At 57.8% G+C, this 25,016-nt stretch overlaps 4 protein-coding genes across 4 annotated transcripts; 1 reads left to right on the plus strand and 3 right to left on the minus strand.

The window, feature by feature from the left end:
* Positions 1–3,992: 3,992 nt before the first annotated feature.
* On the plus strand, positions 3,993–6,803 carry DICSQDRAFT_61792 (OPT oligopeptide transporter; the record flags this gene model as incomplete). Its single annotated transcript, XM_007366376.1, has 8 exons — positions 3,993–4,221; positions 4,289–4,458; positions 4,516–4,677; positions 4,732–4,818; positions 4,875–5,655; positions 5,719–5,805; positions 5,874–6,533; positions 6,595–6,803. 8 exons carry the CDS (start codon positions 3,993–3,995, stop codon positions 6,801–6,803), a joined length of 2,385 nt encoding a protein of 794 aa, XP_007366438.1.
* Positions 6,804–7,227: 424 nt separating this feature from the next.
* DICSQDRAFT_170765 (uncharacterized protein) lies at positions 7,228–8,223 on the minus strand (the record flags this gene model as incomplete). The annotated part of the gene is made up of 5 exons (XM_007366377.1): positions 7,228–7,389; positions 7,482–7,561; positions 7,624–7,699; positions 7,821–8,061; positions 8,168–8,223. The coding sequence occupies 5 exons, from the start codon at positions 8,221–8,223 to the stop codon at positions 7,228–7,230; spliced, it is 615 nt and encodes a 204-aa protein (XP_007366439.1).
* A 3,599-nt stretch (positions 8,224–11,822) lies between these two features.
* Positions 11,823–17,282, minus strand: DICSQDRAFT_127483 (uncharacterized protein; the record flags this gene model as incomplete). Its single annotated transcript, XM_007366378.1, has 9 exons — positions 11,823–13,481; positions 13,534–13,869; positions 13,955–14,820; positions 14,882–15,597; positions 16,039–16,127; positions 16,184–16,446; positions 16,499–16,560; positions 16,898–16,988; positions 17,195–17,282. The coding sequence occupies 9 exons, from the start codon at positions 17,280–17,282 to the stop codon at positions 11,823–11,825; spliced, it is 4,170 nt and encodes a 1,389-aa protein (XP_007366440.1).
* A 1,196-nt stretch (positions 17,283–18,478) lies between these two features.
* DICSQDRAFT_87422 (OPT oligopeptide transporter) lies at positions 18,479–21,390 on the minus strand (the record flags this gene model as incomplete). Its single annotated transcript, XM_007366379.1, has 7 exons — positions 18,479–19,360; positions 19,424–20,499; positions 20,568–20,654; positions 20,709–20,870; positions 20,964–21,133; positions 21,185–21,250; positions 21,315–21,390. The coding sequence occupies 7 exons, from the start codon at positions 21,385–21,387 to the stop codon at positions 18,700–18,702; spliced, it is 2,295 nt and encodes a 764-aa protein (XP_007366441.1). The 3' UTR covers positions 18,479–18,699.
* Positions 21,391–25,016: the final 3,626 nt, after the last annotated feature.

Consider the following 25,016-nt stretch of genomic DNA (forward strand, 5'->3'; position numbering starts at 1 on the left):
CACACGCATAGTCGGCTACCTTCTTCTCTACGCTCCTACCGACGCCGCTCCGAGTTGTAGCATCCTCAGTTCTGAGACAGCGTCCCATAAGGGGAAACCGGAGAGCAAGCAAGGTAAGGTCATCTAGATTCTAGGTGAGATGTACTTCGAAAATCCATCGGTCCGGTCGCTGTACTGATTCTCAAGAGGAACTCCGAGCGTTTCGGGCCGTCCATCACCTCCTTCTGTGGGCCAGCCGAAGGAACTAACATCACGAGGAATATGCAACGCTGGCAACCACACTGGCAAGATCAGGGGACTGCCACATTCGCCGGACGTTTGCACGGACTCTAGACTCAAGTGATTGTCAGCTCATCGACGGGCGGTGGCAGGAAGAATTGTCCACGGCGACTCACATCTTCCCACAGTCACTCTCAGCAACATATTTCAACCGGCGAATCCGGGGCTAGAGTGTCTTCCAAGATATCGGCAGCACGCCACTAACATGGGCGACACCGTGGACCGAAACGATCTGCCCACGGGGATCTCGATGATGGCCTGCAGTCGGCATGCTGAAGGAAGTGGTAGCTACTGGCTGGAGAATGTCCGAGTCTTGACGATCACTTTGACAACATCCGGTTGAGTGCGGGGGACAGGTGAGGCCTTCTTCCGCCGAGCTGGACTGCTTCTGGCCATAACACGCATGCTTCAGGAGAATTGGTATCGAATTGTTATCGCTTCCCGCGTGTGTCTGTCGCATATTATCGTGGGATTCAGGTGGCATTCTATCGACCTCAGGCATCTTTCTGGCGCCCTGGAGTATGTACCTCGTTACGATTCTGCGCGTTCTGGGGAGGTCGAAGGTGTTGGTAGAGGGTAGGACGTCGACCAATGTCCTCGTACACTCGTTATGGCAACTGTCTTCTGGAATCGGAGTGAGTTGTCAAATTGTCATACATTGGTTCGATGATGGCGTATGCTCATCGGAGATCCCGGGCTGCTGCTCAGCTCTCCATAACCATAGGTATACTCACTTCGACTTCAATGCTTGTTTGTCAGACAGTCATGATGTTGAGCTCTCGACGACAGTTGGAGACACATGCCAATCGGAGACGCGGTACAGTCCCCGGACCGATTATCATGCTCAAGCATAAGAGGTAGAGTAGATTTTTGATCTCAATGGACTCACCGATCAGAATCGAGTGTAGACTCAGATCGCGGCCATCCAGGATGCGGCTCCAAGCGTCGCGACCACGGGAAGACCTGTCACGAAGAGAAGCTGCCCTGCAGAGCTAGACGTCCACGTTTGAACGTCTAAATGTTTGAACCACCACCCTCACCTTGAGCGCGGTCGCCGTGTGAGGTCTGTGATACGTGAGGACTTCATTCCTCCGGGGTCTATCGGAACATCGCTCGGCGCCGCGGGTACGTACGAGATGTGCCTCAGTGAATGATGAAGGAAGACGCGCGTTGCAAGGGGCAGACCACAGTTGACACCGACAGTCGCCGGGTCGACGCCGCCATCTCGGTGAGGAAGGGATGAATGGTCGAGTTCGCTCCCCGACACGGTCTCTCACCTTCTGAAACCTGACTTTGGTGCGCACGTGCAGATTCCCCAGAGACTCCACGCTGCTTCTGCGCTATCGCGCTTGGCAAAATGAAGGCCTAGAGGGCTCCATGCGTAGTCACGGCCTCAACAACCCAGCTGCGAATCGTGGAGTATCGAGTGTCGAGACAAGCAGCTCGCCGCGCCTCTGCTCTTCTAATTTGTGCGTCGTCTTGAAATGTGGGAACCGCTCTCACGACAGTCGTTGAGTGGCAGACAGTGAAATGACCCATGTCAAATTGCGGACCTCTGCGGGAAGGTACGCGCTCAAGACGAACTTGGTTTCCAATCCGTACGTCCGTCCGACCTATGTATCAACCCGACCCCCATCTGGGTGGTGAGTGTAGTACAGTAGACGATCCGTGCGGCGTTGTAGGCTACTCCCGTGCGTCCTCGTGGTTCGTGTCTACCCTCATCATCGAAGGAGACCACCCAGTGATGTCCATTGTCCACGCCGCTAGTGTCTACTAGGGCTAGTGGCTAATACAAGTAAAGTCTGGCCCAAACGCTGCTAGCAATGACCTCATCCCGGTTTGTGCCTGGCGCCGCCTGTCGTGTGACAAAAGCCAGCAAGATCGAAAGGCTCTGACGAGCACTGGGCCCGTCCCCATATTCCCCGTCCAGCTCCGCCCTTGGAGGTAGCGGTCAGTAGTATCCCCAATTCCACATGGCGTACTTTACTCCCGGCTAGAGCGGAGCAATCGCAGGCTCTTCATACATAGCAATGTTTATTTTGGGTATGGGTCTCACGAGGCTATCCCCAAATGGGCCTTGCGTAGGTTGAACTTGACCTCTTTGTGTGTCGGAGAGGAGATGCTTGACATGTGAAAGCACTGGCTACTGTCAGGAAGTCAGCCGAGGGCGCTCTCGATTTTCCCAGACGGAAGACGGCTTATCTGGTCCCTCACGCCTCTTTCTCTGTTCTGGCTGTCTTCGACGGCAAGGTTTGATGACAAGCGACGCTGGTGGCAAGCTCTAGTCACTGCGGCCGATGGCATCGTGGAAGTTCAGAGGTACACGTACGGATCACCTGGCTCTTGTGGGTCACAATGCCGGACTCACAGGTGTCTCAGCTCACCGTTGCATCGACTGCAACTGACGCCCGAGATGTCCGGAGCAATAAAGCGCCTTCTTGAGGTTGTGATGCATCCTCATGGAGCATAACGATTCCGGGCAGTATATAGGATCTGGAGTAGCCGCAGCATATAAGTAAGCGGGCGTGCCGACTCTTACTTCTACGCGCTCGCGGTATCATGGGTCCCAGCTTACCATCTCGATAGCAGATATCCATGTCTCTGTCCGAGCCGCTCATCAATTCTCCGCCTGTGTTCTTCTGGTGCCGTCGTGTGTTGCGGTAGAGTGAGAACGAGCCTGGGGCGGTGGCTTGGGCCCGTTACATAGGACGCCGATGAGCTCCGCAACTCCCAGGGTAGTCGCGTGCCTGGCTCGCAGCCAGTTCAAGGGGTGAAGTGTCGACGCCGGAGCTAGAAGTGGCCAAGCACTTGTATGAGATAGCTTATCATCTGCGCACATCTAGCCGCCGTTCTCACCGCTCACCGTCAACCATCACCACAGGCCTGTAGTCATCGACGGGAGACGTTGGGTTCGCAGACAACACTGGGGCAGTCCCGGGAAGCGCAACTCTTCAAAGCGAAGGCTTCTGGGAAGCCCGACTTGCGGATTACTGCACAGCCATGGACACGGAGCGCGAGCTCGTCCCCACGCCGGATGCGCCGCCCACGCTTCGCATCGGGCCTCGCTACCTGGAGGTGAGTGCAGAATTCTCTCGTACCGGGAGCTATATGGCTGCCGGTCTGCCAATGGCCAGTCATCTACCTCGTCCGCTCTGCCAAGCATCCGGCTGGGATGTCAATGCGACAGGTTGTGATATTGATTGCGAGAAGCGCGTCAAGCACCGTCTAAGACCGAGGTTCTTGCCCGTCCAGGCCTCGAGGCATTCGAAGCATAATCTCCTCGTTGCACCCATGGCAAGCCTGTGCGAATCTGCATCGCGGTCTGACCTTCGCCGCACAGATCTCAATCGACTCGTGCTGTTGGAGTGGGTTGAACCGTCTGCTCCTTCTAGACAGAGGCCCCGCAGCCTCTTCGGCATGACGCTCGTTCTCGTGTGGTTGGATCCCGCTGGGCTATCAATGCCGGTCCGCTTTTGACAAGGCTACGGCATATCGTACCTTCCGTGCATATGGTGCACATCCCCCCGGCTCTCACGGACAATTTATAGTTTGCGGATGTCAGCGCCAGAAGATGTTCACCTGTTCTTCGGTGCAGGTGGGACTCTATCCATCGGCTTGTGGCTTCTCCTGGCGCCCAGTGCATGACGCTTCACTTAAAGATGTAGCCCACCATCGACTGACCCCGTCCGTCCGCCCAGGTGCTTGCCCTCATCATGACGGACTCCCCGTACTACTCCGAGGAGCTGCCTTCTGCAGGCCCGTTGCCAGAGAAGTTCGCGGTCGACGGCGATAGGGAGAAGCAACGTGAGTTTCCCACAGTCGCTCAACCTCCGCTCGCTAACCGTCGCCCCGTCGCCCCAGTCTCGGTCGATAAGGAGCACCTTGTCGTTGCCGACCCCGAGTTCGACGACCCCAACATCGACCCAAACGCACTCCCCCTCGGTGAGTGCAGCATCGCTTATATACAGGTCCGAAGGGGAATCTGAAGTGTGTATTTGGAACAATGAAGAGGATGACTCGCCGTATCCCGAGGTGCGCTCCGCCGTCGCCAACACGGACGACCCGGACATGCCCGTAAACACCATACGCGCATGGGCCATCGGCCTCCTTTGGTCAATCATCCTGCCCGGCATGAACCAGTTCTTCTTCTTCCGTTTGCCGGGAGTCACCGTCACTGGTGTGAGTGCCGTTCCTCCTCCACTTCTTCACCGCACGAGCTTATGTCCCCATCCGCAGATCGTCGCGCAACTGTTGGCCTTCCCTCTCGGTCGCCTTTGGGCCGCTTTCATGCCCCGGGTTAAGATTTTTGGCATGCCCCTGAATCCCGGTCCTTTCTCTGTCAAGGAGCACGTCCTCATTACGATCATGGCCAACGTAGGATACCAGTCAGCGTATGCGGTGCGTGACTTGACTTCGACCCCCGTCAGATCACATACTGAACTGGCACATTAGACCGATATCGTCGCCGTGCAGCGCGTATACTACAACCAAATCTATAATTTCAGCTACCAGTGGATGGTTGTTATGTCCACTCAGCTTGTAAGCGATCTGGCTGTTCCGACCGAATTCTTCTGACCATGCGTCTTGCACCACAGATTGGCTTTTCGATTGGCGGTATCGCACGTCGCTTCCTAGTAGCGCCCCCGTCCATGATCTGGCCCACGAACCTCGTCACCTGCGCGCTGTTCAACACCCTCCACTCGCAGCATTACGCGGGTATGGGAAACCGCGGAGGCATCTCCCGCGAACGGTTCTTCGTCTACGCGTTCAGCGGCTCCTTCCTGTGGTACTTCTTCCCCGGCTACATCTTCCAGGCGCTCAGCTACTTCAACTGGGTCTGCTGGATCGTCCCGGACAACCTCGTCGTCAACCAGCTGTTCGGCTACTACTCCGGCCTGGGGATGTCCCTCATCACCTTCGACTGGTCGCAGATCGCGTACATCGGCTCGCCGCTCGCGACGCCGTGGTGGGCGTCCGCGAACGTCGCCGTCGGCTTCGTCGCGTTCTTCTGGGTGCTCACGCCCATCATCTACTTCACGAATACGTGGTACTCCGCGTACATGCCGATCTCGACGCGCACGAGCTACGACAACCGGGGGCTCGAGTACAACGTCACGCGCATCCTCACGCCCGAGTCGACGCTCGACCTGAAGCAGTACGAGGCGTACTCGCCGCTGTTCCTCTCCACGACGTTCGCGGTCACCTACGGGCTCTCGTTCGCGAGCATCACGGCCACGATCATGCACACGATCCTGTACTTCCGGAAGCAGATCTGGATTCAGAGCCGCCGGTCCCTGTCGGAGCAGCCCGACATCCACGCCCGCCTGATGTCGAGGTACCCCCAGGTGCCCGAGTGGTGGTACGCCATCGTCTTCGGTGCGTGCCCATGTCGATTTATCACGCATCTGGGTGCTCATTGCGCCACGCTCACATTTGCAGTGACCATGTTCGTGTTCGGCGTCGTCGCCATCGAGGTGTGGAACACCCAGATGCCCGTCTGGGCCCTCGTTCTCGCCCTGATCATATGTGAGCACACCGCACCGTCCCCCCATGTGCCGCTGGCACTCAACACTAACACTCACCTCGTCCCCCAGCGTTCGTGTACACCATCCCCGTCGGCATGATCCAGGCGATCACGAACCAGCAGGTCGGCCTGAATGTCATCACGGAGCTCATCATCGGCTACGCGCTCCCCGGGAAGCCGATCGCGATGATGATGTTCAAGACGTTCGGGTACATCACCATGGCGCAGGCGCTGCAGTTCACGTCCGACTTCAAGCTGGGCCACTACATGAAGATCCCGCCGCGCGCGATGTTCTGGGCGCAGGTCGTCGCCGCCGCCGTCGGCGGCACCGTGCAGCTCGGCGTGCAGGCGTGGATGTTCACGAACATCCCAGACATGTGCGCGCCGGACCAGAAGGACCGCTTCGTGTGCCCGTCGACGCAGGTCTTCGGCACCGCGAGCATCATCTGGGGCGTCATCGGCCCGCAGCGCCAGTTCTCCCCTGGGCAGATCTATTACGGGCTCGTGTTCTTCTTCCTGGTGGGCGCGCTCTGCCCGCTCGCGGCGTACCTCGTCGGGCTCAAGTGGCCGAACTCGATCCTGCGCTACGTGAACTTCCCGGTCATCTTCAACGGCACGAGCTACATCCCGCCCGCGAGCGCGGTCAACTACGTGCCCTGGACGATCGTCGGCTTCGTCTTCAACTACGTCATCCGCCGCCGCCATTTCTCGTGGTGGACGAAGTACAACTGTGGGTGCTCGTTCCGTATCGCGAGCTCTCCTCTGGTAGACCCGCTGACAATCGTCTCTAGACATCCTGTCGGCAGGACTGGACTCGGGCGTCGCCATCTCGATCATCCTCATCTACTTCGCGCTGTTCTACCCCCAAAACGGCAACGTCGGCCTGACCACCATCCAAGCGTGGTGGGGCAACGTCGTCTCCACCAAGACCGCCGACTTCGGGCCCGGGGGAGCCGGCACGCCCTTTTCCGCTCTGCCACCCGGCGCGACCTTCGGGTAAGCATAGCGCCTCACGTCTCCCGCTGACGACCGCAGAGCTGACCGCTCGGTTTTGTTTTTGGTTTGCAGGCCGAAGCATTGGTAGACGCGGTGTACGAATATTGTTACTCACTACTCATGTACTTTAGGATCTCACTGTTGTTATTGGTTATCATGTGCTCTGTCGTTAGTCACATTACGATCGGGAACGCTTTTCACGAGCTAACATCTGGCACGGACGGAATGTTGACACATGAACGACCACGCCTCGAGGAACTTAGCCACGAAAGAAGTGTCCATGCGACGTAAGACAGCGACCCCACGCTAGAGACGGAAGAGAGCATTGCATATTTTGCGAAAGCACACCGGACCCGAGACCCAGCTCTCAAAGTCCCGTGCGAACGACCGAGCGAACTGACGAGTCCTTCTGACGCTTCTTCAACTTTCTATACCTCGCCAGACGACGTGATGACGACGCGCGACTTGGGCCGCCCCGAGTCCGAGCCGACGGCCTCGATCTTCTTGACGACGTCCAAGCCCTCCTCGACCTCGCCGAACACGACGTGCTTGCCGTCGAGCCATGACGTCACGACCGTCGTGATGAAGAACTGCGCGCGGGGGAGCCATCAAGTTGCAATACGTGAGCCGACGCGCTTAAAAGGAAGAAGAACATGAGATGTGGGAGGGCCGCGCGACGCACCTGCGAGCCGTTCGTGTTCGGGCCTGCGTTCGCCATGGAGAGCAGGCCGGGCTTGCTGTGCCGGAGCTTGAAGTTCTCGTCTGCAGGGCAGGACAAGTCAAGCTCTCCGCGGGGCAGGGGAGGAGTGAGACACGCGACTCACCCGCGAACTTCTCGCCGTAGATCGACTTCCCGCCCGTGCCATTGTGGCGCGTGAAGTCCCCGCCCTGGAGCATGAACTGTGTGCGCAGAGGAAGGCCGTCAGTCGTGCGTCGTGAGCCGCGGGGCGCGGCCGTTGGTTCGCGCCCCGTTCGCGCACGCACAGAGAAGGGGAGAAGGAGAAGAGAGAAAGGCACACACGTTGGGGATGATGCGGTGGAACGTGCTGTTCGCGTACCCGAAGCCGTGCTGGCCCGTCGCGAGCTCGCGGAAGTTGCGCGCCGTCCGGGGCACGACGTCGTCGTACAGCTTGAACACGATGCGCCCCGTGGGCCTGTTGTCAATCGCGATGTCGAACTGTCGGACGGCATAGGCACGGGTGGGGAGGGGGGTCCGCGTGTCGGTGTCGATGTCAGAAGCCCGCCCGGGGCCGCACTGGGAGCTGACGGCTGCATGTAACACTCACGAATACTCGCGACCTGGCGCAGCATTTGCGGGGAGGGGGGGTATTCATGACGTGTCACTGGACGCTGTTTGCGAAAACTCACATGTTGGTGGAGGCAGACGAGGCTGTACTCATGAAGCGGCGCATGTAGGAGGCCATCGTACCAGGAGCGCAACGTCGAAGGGAGGAGGGGCGGAGGTGGTAGTGGTATGTAGCAGTAGCAGGCCAACGTCAGCCGCAACAAGGCAGACTCATCAGCGTCTGTTACTCGCCTGTTGCACGTGCGCGGTCCGCAATAAGCGTCGGTTTTTGGGATGGGCCCGTGTATGCGCGCGCCCCTCAGACTCTGAAAGCGACGACGAGGAGATGAAAACGTCGGTGAGTGCGATGGCCCACATCGGTGTATATTGCGATGCTTATATAGAGGAATACATCCCCCGAGGGCCCAAAAATACGGAAACAGACGCCGCCCTGCACAATTGCTGCTCGACCGACCGCGTTTAATGCAGGGCCCCCCTCGTCCCGGATAACGACGCTAATGGACCCGCCCCTGGAACGGGGGTGTCTTCTCTATAAAAGACCACGATCTGGACCCCCTATTGTGCGGGGGCACCAAGGGGCACCAGGACTGAGGTCCTGGTACGTCTGCCCACGTGTTGATATCTGCCCGCAGAAATCGCAGTCCGCGAACACATTTGGAGGGCACCCAACGTTCGTTGCAGGATAGAGCTTCGGGGGGCTGTGTCAACCGTGGGTCTTCGATGCACATCCCCAGGTTCGAGAGCGCCATCTCAACGGCTCTCCTGCCCGACGCTATGACGTCCGTGCACAAAGACGTTCGACAAGCTTCGCGGGCGCAAAGTGTGAGTGCGCCCATACACCGTCATGCGTTCGAAAGATAGGATGTCCGGACAGGGAGAAGCGTGTGCTTGCTTCTGCGAAGCGCGAGGAACCAGCGACGGGTGTCGAGCTGTGGTATATGGGACCGAGCGAGCATACGCGTTTGGTTTAGATTGTCATTTAGACACGCACCAATCTCGGCCCGGTCCGCTCGGTCAAAGCTTCGGATGTTCCCAATAGACAAACGAGCTGTTCCACATATAGCAGACCTGCTGCAGTCTCGACCCGCTCCGGCTTGCGAGAGGACCCGACATTCCTTTCAAGTCTAGAGAAGACTCACAAGCCTGGAGAACCAGGAGCCGACGGTGTCTCCAACGACGGGCCCTTCCCAACAAACGTAGCCATGCCTCGATGGTTCACTCCTGATCAGAAGATGAGTAACGTATGCCTAGTCCGATCTCCTGGGGTGCAGTGTCGTACAACCTACGAAAGATATCATCTATAGCCTCAAGTTTAATGGGCGAACGAAACTATCATGAGCCAATCAGAGCCACGGCATGCATGCCGACGCTAGCGTCCCTTCCGGCAGCCAGCTGGTGGCAGATGAAGTCTTCCATCGCCACAGGTCAGAAAGGATGCCGAGCGATCCGTCTGGGCCCACTCAAACCCGCGGCGCCACCGCACCTGATGTCGCCATCGACGAAAAGCCGCCGGACAGTGAGACCCGGAGGTATGAAAGCAGAGGCTGCGTGGGCGGCCATGCTCATGCAGAGGCGTCGCGGGAAGAAATAGCCAAAGGTTCTGCTCGGGGAAGACGCTCTAAGTGTTTGAGAGAACCTATAGTCAGCGTCATCGTTACGGCAGACAGTTCTGGCTTGCTGCCCTTCATATTCTGGAAGGACGTGTACGGCCCGACGTGCCAGTGGACAAATTCCAGTCCGAGGGCTGCGCCTGTCCTGTAGGGTACACTGAGTCCAGAGCCTGATTTATCTCCACTCCCGTCGATAAGGGAACTGGGGGACCAGTGGGCTGCTCGAGTGCTGTCTGCATTATTAGTGCTCGTCAACGGACGAGCAGCTCTCACTGCACCACATACCGATCAGGATAAGACATGGTTCTGCGGAGTGGCCGCGGACACGGTCACGAGCATTGTGACAGACGCGAATTCTGGGGATGACTCTCGGGCCCGTATAAATGTCGGCAGCCGCTAGCCATTTGGCTTTACGAGCCTCACGGCAACGGGACGAGTTCGAAGCAACGCGGACAAGACTTACGTAGCCCACCATCCCCACGAGCTTCATTTGATGACTCGCAAAACGACAACCCCGTTCATTCTGGGCAAGGCCTTCCCATAAGCGCGAAACTCCGTGTCGTACTTCCCGACATGCTACAGAGGGCGAATATGTCCCGCCGACGATCGTGTAGAAGAACGCACTATATGCTTGTTGCCTTTCTTCCAGATATACGTACGAGGGCAAACTCTGCCATCCTGGTCAGTCGATTGACCGAGCCTAGGGAATGCGAACCTGAGAAGACGATTGCCGTCATCGTAAGGAGATGCGTTTCGCATGCGAAGGCTCACCGCAGCTGTTCGTATTCTTTACGCAGTGAGAACGTGGGGGATAGGATCCGACAGTGGAAGGACAACGCTGCCCATATATACGACGAGTCCTCTGTAGTATGACGATCGGGCATTGGTGAAGAGCATTAATGGCTCGAGCGGCGGGCCGTGCTATTAGATAGAAGTCGCGGTGTTGGGAGGTCGACACTTAATCGGATCGTTCGGCCCCCTTGTTCGGCTCGAAGAGTGGTCTGAGGCTATATCCGCTCCTGGCAGTAGACGCATTACTCGGGTCCGTACATGACGGCAGCACCGTTCTTCGGTTCGATCGCGAAGCTGACGTCAACCGCAAGTCGTCTTCCGCCGAGGGAAGCATGGGATGGCAGGTCGGCAAGTCGGCAGCGGCGATTCTTCCCTTTCGCGGGCGTAGGACTCGGTAGGGGAGATACCGTTCCAATACCGGACCCCGACCCGTACGCACGTATGCGGAGGACATATGTACATTGTACACCCACAGCGTGAAGCGCCAGCATGCATGAGGGGATGAGCGGATTCCATCAGTGTTCTCTACAACGGGGATTGTGTCGACGGTGTGCACGCTAGCATGCCTTGACGTTAGTCCCATCCTATCCGGAAGCCCCGAATGCCGTTCTCTGCTTCCAAGACCCGATATACATACCACCGAGATGCCGCGCAAGAAGACAACGCGACCATCCCCGCGTCCAGTACAGCACGCTCGACATATATTTGAAGGCGAATGCACAACATGGCGGGAAAGACATGTACGTTACTAAGAACTAGAGGAGGAGGACGATGAGGAGGACCGAGATCGGACGGCGCGGGCTGGGCCAAGACGCGCAAAAACGACGCGATGACGTACTACCAGAGGGAGGAGGGGAGGGGGAAGGCACCATGACAACCAGAACGATGGGAGGAAACAGTTAGACGAGACCGGAAAACGCACACAAATGAACGAGTAGTAAGCTATTTCGGCTGGAGCCTGGGGCCCCGTGGTATCTTCGGGAAGGAATGCGGAGAGACGGTGTGTACGATGTGATCGCTGCAATGGCGAATGTCTCTGTGGGACAGGACGGGGCGGAGGAGGACGCATGGTGTTGAATGATAAATGATAGAGGATGTCGAACCACTATAGCTAGTCAGACGTACGGAGCAAGCAGGTGCACGAGACGGTGTACGGTTATGATGATGGGCGGGGCAGGGCAGTAGGCCAGGCGGTCACCGGCGGTGCTGAATATGATACGAGGTTTCAGTGGGCCGACGCAGGGCAGAGGCAAAGGGGACGGGAGGAGAGGGGGGGACAGCAAACGAGCAACCGTCGCGAAGAAGGTGCGCTATGCTACGCCTCCTCTTCCTCTGGTTCCTCGATGACGTTGTGAAGGGGGGCGCCGTGCACGTATTGTGTGGGAAGATCAATCGGAATATCTTCGACGCTCACCTTGTCGTCCGCGGGGTCATCAATCTCCGGAAGCTCGGCAGGAACGACCGCGTGAGGAGAGGGGCGAGGAGAGGGACGGGGCGATGGGGATGTCGAGCGCGAGCGATCGTTGCCATTGGGGGTTGGGGCTTGGAGAGATGCTTGGCGGACAGGCAGCCGCGATGAAGGGATAGGGCTCGTCTGCCGCTCGCGCTCGCGGTACATCTCGATAAGATGCGCCGTTTTGCTCAGACTTGTCTTCGCAGGAGGCACAGGTCCGTCGCCGGGGGCTCGCGGAAGTGTCTTGACATCCCGGGGCACGGCCTGAGAGCCGGCTACGACGGGCTCGGGATCAGACTCGTACTCCGAGGCCGCGGACTGCCTGAGCAGCGCCGAATCCTCCCTGATAGCCAGATTCGTGCGCATTGTGACAGTCGCAGCAGTGTACGGGTTCTCCGTCGACGTGTCGCTCTCATAAGACGGTCGGCCCAACTCGTCGCGAGCGTCGCTGGTCCAGGTGGGAGGACGGCGTTCGGGATGGAGGTCAAAATAGCCCATGCGCTTCCTCGGGACGGGCTGAGAGAGTCCCTCGCCCTCGTCACCATCCGCGACCGATTCACGCTCAGGCATGTCGCGCTCGAGCAGGGAGTCCTGGATGGTCGATGTATCGCAATTGGCATCATCGCTGGGGCCCGCGACGGGCTCCATCGACTCGTCCTCCTCGTCCGAGAAGTGGCCCCGGACGGCAGCGAGCACCTCGGACACCTCCTGGCTCGCGAGCTCGGGATCAGAGCGACCGCCTCTGAGCCCGTTACGCAGCTCCGCGTCCTGCCCGGCCATACGACGGTTGTTGGTGGCGACGAGGATGTCTACCCACGCGTCGTCCTTTGACTTCCGCCGCTGGTGCCTGTCTCTCGGTAGGTCGTCGTCAAAGCTCGCAAGGCGCGTGTCAAAATCCACCGGGTCGTACTCTGTAGGCAAAAGGCCGGCTCGCTTGCCTGCCGGGCTCGTTGGCAATCCGGTGGGGAGGCGAAACCGAGAGCCTTTCTTGGTCGGTGTTCCGCTCTCGTCACGAGGGGTGCCGAGGCCGGCTCGGGTGGGCATAGGGGAGTCCGTACGCAACGGGGTTAGAAACTGCGTCTTCAACGCCGGATTCGTCACGTTGACCAATGGATTTGCGCTCAGCTCGTGGCCCGGAGTCGCGACAGTGCTCGCGACAGGAGGGGCCGTCTTTCCTTGCTCTCTGTTAGGACTGCGGGCCAGGGAAATCACTTTAGTCGCGCTGCCATTCGAACGGAGGAGACCCTCAAACTCGACTTCGCGGAAGCTCGGACTATGTGGGACAGCTCCAACCACATACGGGCGGCCGTTCAGCGTGGCCGCCGGCTTCCACTGTTTAGACTTGGTCCCAGAAGAAAAGAAAGAAGGCAGTTTGCGGCGACTTTGGCCGGCGGAGGCAAGCTGTTGCCTGTATTCGTAGGGAACAAATTCTTCAAAGAGGATGAGCGTAGTAGCCGTTCGCGGATCGCTCGTACCCGACGCCGTGTTCGTCCGTGAGACGGGAAGCGACTTGAATTCGACCTGCAAGGGCTTAGACCGGAAGGCGCGACAGCGTTCGAGTGCGAGAACTCACCAAAGCCCAGTTACACTCTCGATCAGTCTCCTCGTGCCGCTCGTCGTCCATCCACCCTCCGCCGTAGATCAGATCACAGAACACATCCACAAACGCCTCCTCGATGACCTCTTCCCCACCCATGATCGGCTCCGTGTCCCAGCCGAAGGCCGGCAACGCCTTCTGCGTTTTCTTCAGCTTCCGGTGCATCTCCGCCTGGTGCGCCGGCCACGAGGTGATCTGGTTCGCGACCGGTGCGCTGAACTGCAGCGTCGCACTCAGGTGCGCGTCCGTCCGCGAGAAGCCGGAACTTGAGAAGTCCTGCCAATTGAGCGTCGCACGCTTCGCTGCGCGGGCCTGCCAAAGTCAAGCGTATTCCATTGATCAGCAATCGCCTGCAGTCGGGCGCAGCGCAAACTTTGGAAGGGAACCGTGGACGCACCGCGCGTGCACCCTCAGTGAGGTCAAATTGCAGCTTCTTCTCGTCAGCGACGATGTTGCCGAAGCCCATCGCCTCGAACTCGCCCCACTTGAGGTCTGTCAGGCTCCGGAAGCGCTCTTCGCCTTCCTTGTCCTCGAAGAGCGTCGACCCGGCCGACGACGCCGACGAGATCGACGACGACAGCGACGGTGGAGTGAGCGTCGATGATGTCGATCCCGGGATTCCGGTGTCGGGGTGGAAGTTGGGCGCCAGCACCATCCGCTTCTTGTACCCGTCCGAGTACCGCGGGGGGAGCTTGAGCGTCGGCGGGGCGATCCGCTCCCACTCTTTCGAGCCGGCGAAAGCGCGCTCCCCCGCACTCGACGCCGCGGCGCGGGGGCGGTTCGCCCAGGATGCGCACGTCTTCACGAGGTCCGGGGAGTACATCCGCACGTTGCGGCGGACGTTCAGCACCCGGGCGGTGCGGGCACCCCGGCGCGGCTGTGGCCGTTCGTTCTTTCCCAGCGTCGGGAGCATGGACGGATACCCTTGGATCCATGCCTTGAGGCGAGTGGGCGTGCCAATCGCCGGACTGGCCGCGTTCGCCTTCGCGTCCTGCCAGCGGATGAATGCAAGGATCAGGTGCTCCGTCGCGGTCGTTGCGCGGAGGTAGTGCATGTATGCATGATGGAAATTGAGCGTCGACGGTCCCAGCCCGAAGAGCAACGGCCCAAAGAGCGGGGAAAGCGTGGGCGGGGTGTGTCCCGAAGTGGCCGAGTGGGCCGTAAACCGGCTGAGGAGCGTGAAGAGCCCGACGAGGAGCGACCGGAGGAGGCCGTCGAGCGGGTCGAGGAACGCCGAGAAGTGCAGGCCGGGGTAGTTCAGCGCTGCGGGACGGTCAGATCGTCGGCGACGGGGCGCGCACAGTCGCAAGATCGCAATACCCACCAGCTTCGGTGTCCCGCCACTGCAGGTAGGCATCGTACGACACCAGTCCGCGCACTTCGTGCCCGTTCACCCACCTCACCGCCCTCGCCAAGCCCCAACGCAGTGTCATGCCCAGCTCATGCGGCTCCGCCAATCTCGCCTCCTGTCGCCACTGCCTGTCCGCATCCGGCGATGGCCTCGAGCACGTCTTGAGGAATGCCTGAATAAGTCGCTTGACGGCCGACGGTGAGGCGTCGAGAGCGAGAGACGAGAAGATGAAAGGGGTCGTCAACCCACGAGTACCGAGCTCGTCGCCCACGACGTCCACGAGCCGAGCGACCTCCTCCAAGCCAAGAATGACATGTCTCTGATACGACAGATACCCGTAATCATGCGCCGGGGGGAGCTCTTGTGCCGGGTCGTTGAGGTTCTCGTAGAGCGGTCTGTCGAGCCTCAAAGGCAGGAAGCTGCCGTCGGGCGGCCCAAAGTCGACATCCTCGTCTTCCGCCCCGGGAGGGCGCGCCCTGGTGGGGGCCTTGGAGTCCTTCCTCTGGCGAGACTTTGTGCTGACGGCGAGGTGCTGCTGGACGGCCTGGCGGACGGAGCCCCTAGAGTCGACCCTGCCAAACTCGTCGAGCGCGCCGAGATTGGATGATGCTTTCTTGGTCGGGGTCGATGTGGTCCGCGCGCGAGAGAACAAGCTCGGCATCAAGAAGTCAGAAGGAATGGGGGGTGTCCTGGAGCGCGAGCACGTCTAGGGCGACGAGGACGATGGTGGTGGGAGCCGGCAGGGGGAATTGATGGTAGGTGAGCCACGCGGCGGCAATTACTTCCTCGTCGTCACTGCCGTTGTCAACCACCCAAAACGTTCAGGAACATTCAATTCATGGTGAACAAGGGCGATGTCCTCTGATTGCATTCCAGGCTTGCGTCCTACAATGGAACCTGCGAGATCGTGTGTACACGGTGGCAATTTTCATTCCAACCGCAGGAAGAGGCGTAGAAGCGGTGATAATCATGCTGACACAATCCGTCGAGAAGCATAATGGGCAAGAACAGTCACATTCAGACAGTAGGCGTCGCGTAACAACAGTCCGTCAGATACATGCGAATATCATGAGCAAACGTCTCGGGAATTATAGTAATACAGTAGTGGTCAAGCAGTAACCATGATTTACACAGGTTGTTTGTAGTCCGCAGCAGGAGGTGGACCCATAGGAGGAGCATACTGATGCTGAGGAGACCAGGCCGGAGGCGGGCCAGGGGGCTGTCGGAGCAGTCAGAACTCACGATACCATTCTGCAGCATGAAGGGAAGACATACCGGAGCGTAAGACCCTTGCGCGTCATACGCCTGCGGAGGGAACTGGGGCGGCGGTTGCGAGTAGGGCCCATCGGGGTAGTACGGAGCAGGGCCGGCTTGCGGAGATGGGTAGTAGCCAGGCTGGTATCCGCCTGATGGGGGATAGCCCGGAGGGGGAACAACTCCCGCTATAGTAGAGGTGTTGACATATGCCAGGTTTGCCCTCTGGGTGCGTCTCCTCCGCGCAACTCCGAAAGCAATCATGGCGAGCACGAATGCGACCACTGTATTGTATGAGCATCGAGGAAATCTAGGGGGTGGTGGGAAAGTGCTTACCTGCCACTATAGCAATAGCAATACGAACTCCCGTGGCCAGGGTGCAGTGCTCCCGTCCGAATCTGCGGTGAAGATGTCAGTAGCTGTTTCGTAATGATTAATTGGGAGCTCTCAAGTTGAAGGCTGTATTTCACCCAAACTGCAGCCCGAGAAACAACTAGCCATAGATGATGTGGGACGAGATGGTCAGACACACCCTTCCTCCTACCGACTCACTGCAACCAGAGAGGGGAAAGGTATATGATGGCGCCTTTACTCGGTCATTCCTCGTGACAGGATATTAGGTTCGTAGATAGACCAGGTCCCCTGTGCAGATTGGACGGGGCTGACACCCCAATCCCTCCTCTTCCGCCATACAGGGCATTACTCGAAAAAGAGGATAATGAGGCATCTACTCACCGATCAAAAGTGCAGGTGGCTTGTGCCCCAGGTAGGGCGGAAACGATGTAAAGAGCCGCCAGCGGCGTCAGGATGTTCTGTCTTGGGTGTCCTGTATATATGTGCGCCTGTTGTCAGTATTCTCGCTTGTCCACCACGCAAGGACTGTAGGGAGTGCGTACGCATTGTGGAGGGTGTCTTGTGGTAGCGTTCGGGGGAGCAAACACAGCGGCCAAGCCAGTGGTCGAGTTTAAAGTGGGGAAAGCGACAGCGCCACAGTCGGCTCCCACCACAGCCTCATTGGTCTTGGCCGCGCACTGCGCACATTCGGTCGTTTCGAGCTGACTCCAATGTACCTGACGGTCCCGTAGACAATCCTATCGTTCGTCGCATCCTTCATGAGCATCTTGAACTGACTATAGTGTCCTCTGTAAAGACAGGATGGAGTACTCTACAGTAGGAGGCACTTGCGAGTGCGCGACCTCTTTCTCACAAGATGCTGCGCAGACGGAAGGGCAGTGCAACTGTATGACAAAGCGCTGTTCCCACTGACATATCATATGGCCTTGACCTTTCTACGCGCGTTCAGCGATATTCCATGGCGTTTGAGTGGTGCTGGGCACAACGGTCAACCCGATTTGAATCAATGTTCAACAGTGAGACGGGCCTCTGCGCCCGCATTCGGCTTCGCAGGAAGTGTACAGCAGTACATGATACTGTGCGTGTGCAAGACGATCTGCATAAGTCGCTTTCCACATACTGAGTGACCATTTCTTGATCAGCTTATCTTGTGTCAGCCACTCTCCCGGTCTCCGCCGTGCTGTGAACACTGCGGAAGTATAGGGCCGCTCAAGTCTTTTGGACGCAGGACGCAGGACACGTTCAGAGGCCATCGATGGAGGTGATAGGCTAAGCGAGACTAGTCGACAAGCTCGCCTTCGAAAGCCCTCGAGCGAGGATGACACTCCTTCGCCCTCACGGAGTGCCTCAAGGGTAGTGTGAATCAACGCGGAAAGCATTCATCTTCAACAAACTCGCGACGCATACATTTCTGTGAGACTTGGGACACGACAGACCCCTTAGAAAACAACGGGCACGAGAAATGAGGTTGGTACCTTGCCGCCTGCGGCAGGTTCGGCTAGCCCATCACATCCATCAGGGGAGCTCTGAGTGCGCCCTGCGTCCCGCGTCCTCAAGAATTGAGCCGCGGCCCTTGTAAGTAAGCTTACACCGGGGGAGGACACGAGGATCTGTGATCTCGTCAATGCAACTCAACCATAGTACATGTCGACGTCGGTATATGTATGTATATTGATGCTCCTTTGATTCGAATTGCCCGAAGAATCGCCTGAAGTCGAAGTATGTATGCTCGATCGGCGATCGGAACACAAGTATCAACACAACTTGAGCTGCGGAAGAATCCATAGGCAAACTGCGCGTAGTAACGTGCCATCATCTTCCCTTAAGTCGGTTCCTTAGCGGCAGGAGATGTCGCTACGATGCTTAAGATGAGGGCTAGCCCTGAGCTCGTCACCTTCAGAATATACAGTTGCTAGGCATCACACTCTCCGTCACAGCGAAGCGGATATAGGAAAGGCGAATGACATTCTAGGTATCGTCAACGTACGTGTACAGACATGCACACGGTCTACTAAATACAACATCATGATCATAGGGTCAGGTATACACATGCTCGCCCAGTCCTCCGCGACCTGCCCGACAGGACGATCGATCCCACGCAGTAACAGGGCTAGACACGCAGGGCGCGGGCGCATCCCCGCACAAGCCAGTGCACGCAGAGCCTGCGCAACCCCGAGCAGCCTCTACCAGGAGGTAGGTCCGAAGGTCCCGGAAGCTGGGACCGCGCGGAGCGGAGCGGACGCGGCGTCGGCGGTGTTGATGCCGACGGTGTTGCCCCACCACGTCGCGATCGAGTTCTCGCCGATGGTGCCGTTTTTGGGGTACTGGAGGGCGAAGAAGATGAGGATGACGGAGATCGCGACGCCCGAGTCGAGGCCGGCGGACAGGATGTAGTTGTACTTCGTCCACCACGAGAAGTGGCGGCGGCGGATGACGTAGTTGAAGATGAACGCGGTGATCGTCCAGGGCACGTAGTTGAGCGCGGACGCGGGCGGGATGTAGCCCGTGCCGGCGAAGATGACCGGGAAGTTGACGTACTTGATGAACGAGTTCGGCCACTTGAGCGAGATGGCGTACGCGATGCAGGGGAGGATGGCGCCGATGAGGAAGAAGAAGACGAGACCGTAGTAGATCTGGCCCGACGAGAACTGTCGCTGGGGCCCGATAACTCCCCAGATGATGGATGCGGTGCCGAAGACCTCGGTACTGGGGCATATGAAGCCGTCCTTCTGGTGGGGGTCGCACATATTGGGGATGTTAGTGAACATCCAGGACTGGACACCGAGCTGTACGGTGAGTCCGACAATCGTGGCAACGACCTGGGACCAGAACATCGGGCGTGGGCTGCGCAGAAGCGTGTGTTATCAACCTGGGACCTACCCACGAAAGCGATTGTGTGGTACTTACGGCACCTTCATGTAGTGGCCGAGCTTGAAGTCCGACGTGAACGCCAACGCCTGGGCCATCGTAATGTAACCAAACGTCTTGAACATCATCATCGCAATAGGGCGGCCGGGGAGTGCATAGCCGACGATCAGCTCCGCAATAACGTTCAGGCCGACCTGCTGGTTGGTGATAGCCTGGATCATACCGATGGGCACCGTGTAGACGAACGAAATCGCGAGCGCGAGCACAAGAGCCCAGATCGGCATCTGAGTGTGCCAGACCTCGATGGACACAGCACCGAAGACGAACATGGTGACGAAGATCACCGCATACCACCATTCCGGTACCTGAGGATAACGCGACATGAGGCGGGCGTGGATATCGGGCTGCTCCGACAGCGCGCGCCGGGCCTGGATCCAGATCTGCTTGCGGAAGTAGAGGAAGGTGTGCGTAATCGTCGCAGTGATGGAGGCGAAGGACAAGCCGTACGATAGCGCGAAGGTCGTCGAGAGGAAAAGAGGCGAGTACGCCTTGTACTTCTCCACGTCGAGCGTTGCTTCCGGCGTCAGGATCTGAGACACGTCGTAGGACCCGCCCGTGTTGTCGAAGGATCCGCGCGAGGAGATCGGGAGATACTTGGCGTACCATGTGTTGGTGTAGTAGAGTATCGGAGTGAGGAACCAGAAGAAGAACACGAAACCGGCAGCGACGTTCGCGGACGCCCACCAGGGCGTGGCAAGGGGCGAGCCGATGTACGCAATCTGGGACCAGTCGAAGGTGATGAGGGACATCCCCAGACCAGAGTAGTAGCCGAAGAGCTGGTTGACAACGACGTTATTGGGGGCGATCCAGCAGACCCAGTTGAAGAACGAGAGGGCCGTGAAGATGTATCCGGGGACGAAGTACCAGCAGAACGACCCGATGAACACATACAAGAAGAAGCGTTCACGGGAGATACCTCCACGGTTCCCCATACCCGCGTAATGCTGCGAATGCAGGGTGTTGAATAGAGCGCAGGTGACGAGGTTCGATGGCCAGATCATGGACGGGGGCGCAACGAGGAACCTGCGAGCAATGCCGCCAACCGAAAACCCGATCTACATGACGTTCACCATCCTGTCAGATCTGACACTCAGAGACATGGATATGCGAGACTTGAACCCACAAGCTGCGTGGACATGGTCACCATCCACTGGTAGCCGAAGTTGTAGGTCTGGTTGTAGTACACGCGCTGCACGGCGACAATATCGGTCTGCTCGGCGAATCAGGACAAGGACTCAGCGTGTGCTCACTGCATGCGACTCACCGCGTACGCGGACTGGTATCCGACGTTGGCCATGATGGTAATGAGCACATGTTCTTTGACGGTGAAAGGGCCGGGGTTGAGCGAGACGCCGAAGATCTTGACGTTCGGGACGGTGCGCGCCCATAGACGACCGATGGGGTAGGAGAGAAGCTGGGCGACAATCTGGACAGTGTTACAGGCACGAGGGAAAACAACAATCCGATCATTACACGTCATCTACTGCGGTACGCATAAAGAACATGTTAAACCACTCACACTAGTAACCGTGACGGAGGGATACCGGAAGAAGAAGAACTGGTTCATGCCGGGGAGGATGATGGACCAGATGAGACCGATAAACCACGCCCGGAAAGTATTCACGGGCATATCGGGATCGTCAGTGTTAGCGACGGCGGACCGAACCTCAGGGTAAGGAGAGTCGTCCTCTGCACAGGAGTCATAATGAATACTATAGGGTTAGGAGGAAGAAGACGAACCGAGCTCGAGGACATCCTTGTCGAGGTTGGGGTCATCGAACTCGGCAACAGCGGGGACGATGTCGGCTGCACGCGACTATAGTCAGTATGCCGGACTGGGACGTGGTGGGGGAAGCGAGAGCAAGTGTACCCTGCTTCTCAGCATCGAGCTTCTTGTCGTCGAAAGAGCTCGCGGAGTGCTTGTCCTCCCGGAGAGTGGCCATAGTGGGCGACGTGGCGACGCAGAGGGTCGATGAGCGGGAGAGCTTCAGGCGAGGTGGCTATTTAACATCTGTAGCCGCATGAACGTAGTCAGGTTCGCCAGCCCCCATCAGTATATCCGGGACATGTATCTGTTTCGGTAGTGATCAGGTCCGCCGCCCAGAGATGGAACCTCGCGCATGCGCATGACAGTTCTTGGGCACAGCTTTATGGCTGAGCTACCGCAGAGATAAGGCCCTTGCCCCAAATGGTTGTATCATATCATTCTTTCGAATGGCGCAGCACATGTGGTATCTCCAAGACTCGGAACCGGTCGAACGGAACGCACGTAGCCCTACCTCGCGGAGGAGGGGAGAGTGAAAAGGAGGAGAGAAGACATAGGAAATCATTTGTATGGGTACTCAGAGATTGATGCTGGTGTTTTGGGCTTCCTGCGCCCGAGGGGTAGCTGACGAGGAAGGGACTTTCTCTGGCCTCTCCGAGTCGGCCCCAATCATTGACCGTAGAACGGTCTCCGCCCCGAGGCAGGGGGTGGCTCCAGTGTGTATGTAGTTATCCTTGCCTCATAGCTCCGCCCTCCCTTTGGCAGCCATTTGTATCTTAATTTATGTGTCTCCCATAATCTCTAGCTCTCATAAGCCAGATACTACAGATTGAACCCTGCATGGAGTGGCCATAATGCTCTTGGGTTGGGCCAGCCGCTCCGTGATCTGGACTAACGGAGTGTGAATCATGATAACCGAATCTCGGCAGGGGACGTGCCTAGAAATCTCCTTCCGAGTTGGCCCGGTTGGGCGATGGAAGCAGGCGACCATCCATGATTTGTAGGAAGATCAAGGAGATTCAGAGAAGACAACTGTCGCTAATTTTGACGACAGTTCCAGCTTTTGCTTCGAAATTAGGGCTTCCGAGGTACACGGGTAGCAGGCGCTTCGGGCCATTCAAGGGAGAGTCGCCGCTTTCATAGCAGCAACTCCCGAAGAGCTTCTGGCTCCATGGTCACTGATCCTGCTTTGACAAGCGATACACGCACCTATGGATTTGTCGCACAGAGAATCCTTGCGGGGCAAAGCGGGATGGTCAAACGCCGCGTGGATGCTCTCTGACCTTCCTTGCTAGCAACGTCATAACCAATGCGCATGCACCGAGGGCTTTTAGCTCCAGCGGATTGGGGCACAACACTCATCCTGCTTGGCGGTCCACGCGGGAAGCCGGCGGGAAAGACCCATTCAAGTCGACCGCATGCAACACCTTGCCTGCCAGAGTTTTCTGCCGGGAAAATGTATAGTCCTCCCCGCACAAGCGAATCAGGAGCTGTGAGCCACTTGGAACGGAGGGCATGTGCCGAAGTTGTACATATGTATAGACGCCACACGAGGTTGAAAGTACTCACTGTCGCAACATGCTCCGCTCAATGCGACATATGCTTTCGTGTCGTGATTGAGCACGTCGGCGGTCCGCAATTCGAATGGCTGCTTGTTCCCCGAGCTGAAGCTGTCCCTACATCCTGGAAAATGAAGAGACCCGTGCATATTGAGCATTCCTACCATCTACTGAGACTTACTAGTACCATTGAATTGCCCCTTTTTGTGTCTAAAGGAGGCTGACATCGGAGAGAATCGGAGAGAGAGATCCCGAGATCAGATCGAGCTCCAATGAGCGCCCAACAGTCACCACAACATCCGAGTCCAAACGTCGATCCTGATCAATCTCAGTAGCCCCGCTGGAACCATCGCCATGAACGGCATTTTTCAGGCAAAAACAAGTGCGATGTTCGTCTGGATCCGATTCTTACTGAAATACACAGTAGAATAAATTCACGCGCCAGGTTGACGGAGCCATGATCTCGTACGGACACGCCGCCACCGCCACCCACTTCCCTGTGGTCTCGTAACACCCACTGTACGTCTGAGACCACTCCCCTGGGACGTTGGCACCTTGGCAGGAAAAAGGAGTGGCGCATCTTTAGGCCTCAAGTGTTACCGCCGGGACGGACACGGATATCGCTTCCATGTGATCGTCGTGTCCTCACGCCGATGTCGGGCAGATATCCACATGAACACTTCTCAGGCGTGCACACGACCTGCACGCGGCTGGCCCCTGGCGGCTCAAGGCCGCCAGTCCTCCTCTGCCGCATGTTCCGTGACTGATGATAAGGAAGGCGGCGCAGATCCGGTGCAAGCGCTGTTCTAGCGCAGCTGTTGCTGCTAAGCTTTCCATCGTCGTTCACTAATGCTAATGTTTCCTAGGGCACGGGAAGCCAGCAAACCATGATCTGACGGACACTCGTTTTTTGCGCTGGCGACGGGCACAGCGAATGAGTTGTTCACAACGCAGAACGGGCCAGGGTCAGGGACGTGATGATTGCACGTAGATGCATAGATTTGCGGACCGAGATGATGCACACGATCCTCATGAATGGCAGTGAAACGAGTGGCCGGCGTTGGCTTGGTGCAAGTCCTGCTGTCATTCACCATCACATCACAGAGATCATGCACAAGGGGAGGCGGATGACAGCTCTCTTGGCTGAGTTTCGTCGCGGCGATGGCGGATCACGCCAGTGAACAAAACGGGCAAACCACCCGGGACGCACACTTGAGATTCACATTGCTTGACAGAACGGGGTGGTTCATTGCGGCTAGGCTGACTCGGGTAGAGCGGCTGCTCGCTGTCGCTCCAACGCAACACCACGATCAAGGCAGTGGCTCTCGATCTTCCTTCTCCATGGGGTGGAGAACATCGTGGGCTTTGGGAGCCCTGACGGTATATTTTTCGATGACGGTCGATGCAAGACACTGGGCGCCGGAGTGGCGCGAGGAACATCGGGGCTCATGAGGGACGTCGGAAGCACGACCATCCCGCCCGGTGGGTTGCCGACATCAGCGGATCGTCGTCTCCCACATCTCCCTGTCCTTGAGACTCGGCTGCACAAACAGACCGCTCTCTCTTTCTGCCGGCCCAAGACTGCTCCCGGCTCTGATAGTGTCGCAGTGTACCGAGGCGATAACGAGCGTCCTACTAGACAGTACTAAGTTGCGCGCTGCTTGGGACAATCTGCCATGCGGTGCACATGATTGTCTACGGTCCCTGGATGGGATACCGAGTTGAATGAGTTTATTGAGGCGTTGATGCGCCCTCCGAGGGCACGATGAACTCTGCAACATGGCTCGTTTCGGTGGCGCAAAGCGCATATGGCAAGTGTTACAGTAAGTAGAGAAGCGGAAGTGCTGTGGACCAAGACGGGTAGACATAGGATGGCTAGCATCGATTTACGGCCGTTCAGGTTGCGTGCCCATATCTTCAGAGACACAGAGTTGTATAGGCAGGGACTGATCATGAACCTTGTACATAGACCCGTCCCACCGGCCTACATACTGGATGACTTTCCATAAGCTATCTACGGCTCTACGGACGTCCGTAAATCTCTAAACAGACCGATTTGGGCAAGGGGCAGTGTTGCCGACACCAGATCTGAACTCCGCTGATGAAATTTAGGATACGGACGTCAAAATCTAGGAGGGGGGTCCGACCCCCCTTTCTAAATCTCTAACAGGCCGTAGACAGTCCGTAGACCTCGGCATACGGTGCCGTGACCACGAGAAAGGAAGGAGCCATCATGACAAAGCGAACT

The sequence above is a fragment of the Dichomitus squalens genome (assembly GCF_000275845.1).
Source record: "Dichomitus squalens LYAD-421 SS1 unplaced genomic scaffold DICSQscaffold_17, whole genome shotgun sequence".
NCBI classification, from domain to species: domain Eukaryota; kingdom Fungi; phylum Basidiomycota; class Agaricomycetes; order Polyporales; family Polyporaceae; genus Dichomitus; species Dichomitus squalens.